Here is a 6,605-nt window from a genome sequence, read left to right on the forward strand (position 1 = left end):
ATAGGTGACGTTTTGGATCGGGACCCCTTTTCAGACTTTCTCCCTCACCCCCCCCCCCCCCCCCCCCCCCACCCTTTACAAGAATCAGACTGAAGAAGGGTCCCGAAACGTCACCTATCCATGTTCTCCACAGATGCTGCCTGACCCGCTGAGTTACTCCAGCACTCTGTGAAACGTCACCTATCCATGTTCTCCACAGATGCTGCCTGACCCGCTGAGTTACTCCAGCACTCTGTGAAACGTCATCTATCCATGTTCTCCACAGATGCTGCCTGACCCGCTGAGTTACTCCAGCACTCTGTGTCTTTTCACTGTTATTGCCTCTGGTCTTGGGGTTGTTCTGGTAACTTTGCCATGGAGTCTGGAGCTTAACAGTTAGCCTGCCAACACCTATCACACGTTGCCTGATCTGGAAGGGGACCTTTAGTGTCACGCACAGAAGCAGCACACTGGAATCCAAGAGGCTTTGCCCTCTTACAACAATAAACGTTTTTGCCCGATAAAACAAATGGAAACTAAATTAAATGAAGGACAAAAAAAAAAAGAGGAAAGTATGAAATGTGAGAAAGATTGGAGTTGGACGTGCTGAGACCCAGCCTGGTCAGCTGCCATCTCCTTCACCCGCCCACATCACAAACACTCACTAACCCTACAGCCCACCCACCCACCCCCCAACTGAACCTGAAGTCCCGAGGTGCAGTCTCTGTTGGTGACAAGTAAAAGCCTGGATATAAATGAGTCTTGCCTTGGGAGAGCGAGTAGCATTCTGTGGATGCTTCTGGCTTGGCAGATTGGTCTGTTCTCAAACTTCAGCCGGCGTTTTGCCTTTAAGTGGCCCCCCAAGAATCATTACCCTCTTTTCACCCCATGCACAGGATGGTTCCGGATTCTTTCACCCCCCACCCCCTCCCCCTCATTCCCCTCCACCCCCACCCCCTCCCCTTGGCTATTTGCCAACTAAAATACAACTTTTTTTTGTTTTTCGTGTGAGACTTCCAGTGAGACAAGCGAGCGAGCGAGGATAGTGGGAAAGCTGAGAGTCCGGAGGAGGGGAGGGAGGGAGGGGAGGGGCGGCAATGGTCAGACGGACGTCTCCAGACTGTGCAGGGGGCTCCCTGGCGGTGAGGAGGCAAGCCTGTTGGCGTCTGAGAGCACGAGAGACACGCTGCTGTCCACGGCGTTGTTGTTCCTGTTGAGCGAGGGGGACGGGCTGGGGGGCTCACAGTTGGCCAGTCCGTTGATCTCCACGTCGGTCTCGTCGATGAGTGGAATGTACGGCTCGTCGTCGTCCATTCCGAATTCTGGGTGGGTCATGAAGTTGTGGATGGAACTGCGCGATTCGGGCTTCTCGATCCCCTCGTACAACGAGCTACGGAATGCATTCACCACTTTGATCTGGGAGGAAGAGAAGCCGGAGAACAAGAGAGCAAGTTAGACAGAGTCCGGGCGAAGCTCACGGGGGAGCTGAGGGAAAATGGGGTTGGCTTTTTTGATTTTAAAATATATATATATATATATTATTTTTTTTTTGGCGAACAGTGTGCTGTGAAAATGGAGATTGAACAAATTTGCCAATGTCGGGCGGCCAACAAGGAAGCTGTAAAGAAAATGTATAACACAACACTGGAAATGTAACTATGGCAAATGGAGAAAAATTAAAATTAGTCGTTCATTCCGAAATTTCCCGAATGCAGCACTTTTGTGGAGACTTTGAGAGACTTTAAACGACAACAGATTGGGTTTTTTTTTTAAGCAATCTCTAATCCTTCAAGGCTACACAATTTGAAGCAAAATTCTCAGCAATGGAGTTATGGTCTCAGTTTAGTTTACTGTCAGGTGTACCGAGGTGCAGTGAGAAGCTTTTGTTGCGTGTTTGTGTGAAACAGAACCAAACGTTGGTGTCAACAATGCATGGCAAACACTTTTGCCTTCAAATGGTGGCATAAAATAGTCAACTGCTTGACAAGAATTTTTCTTTCAGGCAAGAGGTACAGACGTGTGCAAACGCACACCTCCAGATTCAGGGACAGTTTCTCTTCCCGGCTGTTCTCAGGCAACTCAACCATCCTTCCACAACCAGAGAGCAGTGCTGAACTACTATCTACCTCATTGGAGACCCTCGGACTATCCTTGGTCGGACTTTGCTGGCTTTACCTCGCACCAAACGTTATTCCCTTGTCCTGTATCTATACGCTGTGAACGGCTCGATTGTAATCGTCTGTTGTCTTTCCGCTGACTGGTTAGCGCGCAGCAAGTAAGCTTTTGGCTGAACCTCGGTACACGTGATAATAAACTAAACTGAAATGAACTGAATAGGGATCAGGGGGAAAAAAACCCTTCTGCTTCCCACCGACTTACGATAGATTGACTTGGAGTGACAGATGCAGATGGACCAGCTACAGGTGGGGTTAATCAACATTACCTAACATTCCTTTGGTTTCCATCAGGGATTGGAGGACAAGTCGATGCATGGGGCATCTGTAGGGAATGGTGGATGGAACACAGGCACATTGGACATTGATGGGATTAAACACCACAAGACTGAGGTACACGATTCACTAATGAGCCTTGGGAGGGAACGCCCCAGTTTGTTGTAGCCCACTGAGCCTTCAGGTGTAACCAGCCTCCGAGAGGTTTGCCCTGGTGGACAATCCCTGATGGAAACCAAAGGAATGACTTCACAGAGGTACAAATGGTGTGAATGATTTGTCCCTAGCTCCGCCAACAAATGACAATGATGGACAGACAATAGACAATAGGTGCAGGAGTAGGCCATTTGGCCCTTCGAGCCGGCACCGCCATTCAACGTGATCATGGCTGATCATTCTCAATCAGTACCCCGTTCCTGCCTTCTCCCCGTACCCCCTGACTCCGCTATCCTTAAGAGCTCTATCCAGCTCTCTCTTGAATGCATTCAGAGACTTGGCCCCCCACTGCCTTCTGAGGCAGTGGGGGCCAAGTCTCTGAATGCATTCAAGAGAGAGCTGGATAGAGCTCTTAAGGATAGCCTTCTGAGGCAGTGGATCATTGTGAGGACACCAGTACCTACACAACCAGGCCCCTCGTTCCTGCCGACCACCGACTACCGAAGCAATACGTGGAAGTAAAACGCGACGCTGAAGGACAAAGACGACATAAAGGATCACGATTTCGACAGGGAACGCAACACGAGGGGGGCACAATGCATCGATCGTCAGCGTGCTGGTAGTCGGGGGGGGGGGGGGGGGGGGGGGAGGAGTTATTATTTTGCGCAGTGGGGGCGGTAGGATCTCCAACTGTCCCGTATTGGCCGGGACATCCGTGTTTTGGGCTAAATTGGTTTTGTTCCCCGTACCCGTATTAGTAGGGTTGCCAACTTCCTCCCTCCAAATACGGGACGAGACCGCCCCCACGTGACCTCGCCCCGCCAGCGGCCACTTGCGGCATCGGAAGCCATTGGTGGAGCGGGAGCACGTGGCCACTGGCTGGGCGAGGTCACGTGGGGCGCGGGGCGGTGACAATAGACAATAGGTGCAGGAGGAGGCCATTCAACCCTTCGAGCCTGTACGCACCGCCATTCAATGTGATCATGGCTGATCATTCTCAATCAGTACCCCCGTTCCTGCCTTCTCCCCATACCCCCTGACTCCGCTATCCTTAAGAGCTCTAACTAGCTCTCTCTTGAATGCATTCAGAGAATTGGCCTCCACTGCCTTCTGAGGCAGAGAATTCCACAGATTCACAACTCTCTGACTGAAAAAGATTTTCCTCATCTCCGTTCTAAATGGCCGACCCCTTATTCTTAAATTGTGGCCCCTGGTTCTGGACTCCCCCAACATTGGGAACATGTTTCCTGCCTCTAACATGTCCAACCCCCTAATAATCTATACGTCACCCCTTTGTCCCGTATTTTGGGAGGATGAAGTTGGCAACCCTAGTGGGTTGGGGAGATGGGAGGGGCGCCCACGTTGGCCAAACTCTGCAGATCAAGCCATAGTACTTCTCGTTGGGCCGCAACACACAAACATGAGGGGTGGCCTGCGTGCAAGTTTGAGTCTAGCCCAATATTCCACTCTGCAGCGTGCAAAGTCAGGGTGAGAAAACAGCGTGGTTGGCAGGGTCAGGGGCAAACCTTCGGAGGCTGGTTACACCTAAAGGCTCAGTGGGCCACGACAAACTGGGGCGTTCCCTCCCAATCTTCCCAAAACCTTCTTTCCTCGTGCCTTGTGCCAGATGGAGGAACAGCAGTCCCAAGCCAGGGTAACGGGCTCTGGCAAACTAAGTACCATTAGAACGATTTAAGGATTGGGGGGGGAAAGGTGGGGGAGTGGGGGGGTGGGGAGAGTCAAGGTACATTTTCTAAGAACAAATCAATAGAAGATCAGCAATTGTCCATCTCTGCCCAATGTAGATAGAATTATTGTCCCGTATTAGGCCCGGGGGCGGGGGGCTGTAGGCTCGGATGCTGTAGGCCCCGACACTGTAGGCCTGGACACTGTAGGCCCGGACACTGTAGGCCCGGGGGGCACTGTAGGCCCGGACACTGTAGGCCTGGACACTGTAGGCACTGACACTGTACGCCTAGACACTGTAGGCCCGGACACTGTAGGCCCGGGGGGCACTGGTAGGCCCGGACACTAGGCCTGGGGGACATTGTAGGCCCGGGGGGCACTGTAGGCCCCGGGGGGCACAGTAGGCCCAAGACGCTGTAGGCCCTGACACTGTAGGCCCAGGGGTCACTGTAGGCCCGGACACTGTAGGCCCGGACACTCTACGTTTCCGACATCTTCTCTGGACAGTGTAGGCCGGGTGCCGCCTGACGGAGGTTGCATGGCAACCCGCCTCCCGGCCCGGGCGGCCACCATTGGTGGAGCGGGAGCACGTGGCCGCTGGTTGGGCGCGGGGTGGTGACGTCACCTTGTCCCGTATTTGGGAGTGAGGAAGTTGGCAACCCCTGGATTCAACCCTCACGCCCACCGCTCCCATCAAATAGGCACTAAAGTACATCATGCGGCCATTGGTCCTCCTGTTACACAGGGAGAGATGAACACAGTAACACGACCAAGGGGTGGATCCTTTCCGTGCTGAGTTGTGACCGAGCGCAGGAACAAAAGTAGGTCAGAGGTCTACCATCGTGAAGTGGTTTAATGCCGTCACCGTGTTTCAACTGATGGGACCAGAGGCATGGCGGGTAAGTTAAGGCACTTCTCTAGGCAGGAACTTTGTTTGTTTTGTTTAAAAGAAAAAGTATAATTAGTTGATAAGGCAAGTTGGCAAAAATATCTAACTGCCCAGTGGATTGTGATGCCTAGGAAAGGAACTGCAGATGCTGCTTTACGCGAAGATAGACCACAAAACGCTGGAGTAACCCAGAGGGGTCAGGCAGCATCTGTGGAGAGAAGGAATGGGTGACGTTTCGGGTCGAGACCGGAGTGGGTCTGAAGGAGGGTCTCGACCCGAAACGTCACCTGTTTCTTTTCTCCAAATATCTCTAAAAATATCCACTGACTTGTGGCCTCCACAGCCGTCTGTGGCAAAGAATCCCACAGATTCACCACCCTCTGACTAAAGAAATTCCTCCTCATCTCTTTCCTAAAGGAACGTCCTTTAATTCTGAGGCTGTGCCCTCTGGTCCTAGACTCTCCCACTGGTGGAAACATCCTCTCCACATCCACTCTATCCAGGTCTTTGACCCAACTCGCCCTTGCTAACCAAGTTGCACATCGACCAAGTCCGTTGACCCACAATTCACCCAGATCCCTCTCAACCTTTCCTGCCCCAAATGCCCCTCCAATGTCTTTATTGTACCTGCCTCCACTACTTTCTCTGGCAGCTCGTTCCATTTATGTAACACCCTCTGAGTGGAGAGGTTGCCCATCAGGTTCCTATTAACAGAAACCCAATCAGTTCCACTCTCCTACGCTGGTGGAAATCTGTCCTAACCTCAGCCCATCAAGTCCGCTCCGCCATGCAATCGTGGCTGATCTATCTTCTCCTCTGAACCCCATTCTCCTGCCTTCTCCCCGTAACCCCTGACTCCCTTCCCATTACGATCAGCCACTTACAAGCGTAACCTACCACCATCTACAAAGCAAAAACAAGTCTTAATAACGGGAGCTAGCAACTCACACACGCCAACTAAACTGGAGATTTGCTGGCTTTACCAGCACTAAACGTTATTCCCTTATCATAGTCATAGAGTGATACAGTGTGGAAACAGGCCCCACCTGCCCACACCGGCCAACAAGTCCCAGCTACACTAGTCCCACCTGCCCGCGTTTGGCCCACCTCCCTCCAAACCTGTCCTATCCGTAACAATCATGTGTCTGTATACTAATCTTACCACAACTAAAGAGCGGTCCCTGAACTACCATCTACCTCATTGGAGACCCCTCGGACTATCCTTGATCGGACTTTGCTGGCTTTACCTCGCACTGAACGTCATTCCCTTATCATGTATCTGTATGCTGTAAGGCTTGATTGAAATCGTGTCTTGTCTTTCCGTTGACTGGCTAGCACGTGACTGTACCTCGACACACGTGAGAATAAACTACACGGAACTCAGACTGATAGATGGATCTCACTTTTGGGTCGAGACCTTTCTTTTTTATTAAATCGAGCTCTGT

The 6,605-nt window shown here is 51.8% G+C and overlaps 1 protein-coding gene across 1 annotated transcript in view; it reads right to left on the bottom strand.

Moving 5' to 3' along the window:
* Positions 1 to 242: 242 nt before the first annotated feature.
* LOC144605242 (plasma membrane calcium-transporting ATPase 1-like) overlaps positions 243 to 6,605 on the bottom strand; it is an 87,057-nt gene continuing 80,694 nt past the window's right edge. Inside the window, 1 exon segment of the mRNA XM_078420338.1 lies at positions 243 to 1,395. Within this exon segment, the coding sequence (XP_078276464.1) occupies positions 1,081 to 1,395 (315 nt within the window). The 3' untranslated portion in view covers positions 243 to 1,080.

This window comes from Rhinoraja longicauda, chromosome 24 (genome assembly GCF_053455715.1).
Source record: "Rhinoraja longicauda isolate Sanriku21f chromosome 24, sRhiLon1.1, whole genome shotgun sequence".
NCBI lineage: Eukaryota > Metazoa > Chordata > Chondrichthyes > Rajiformes > Arhynchobatidae > Rhinoraja > Rhinoraja longicauda.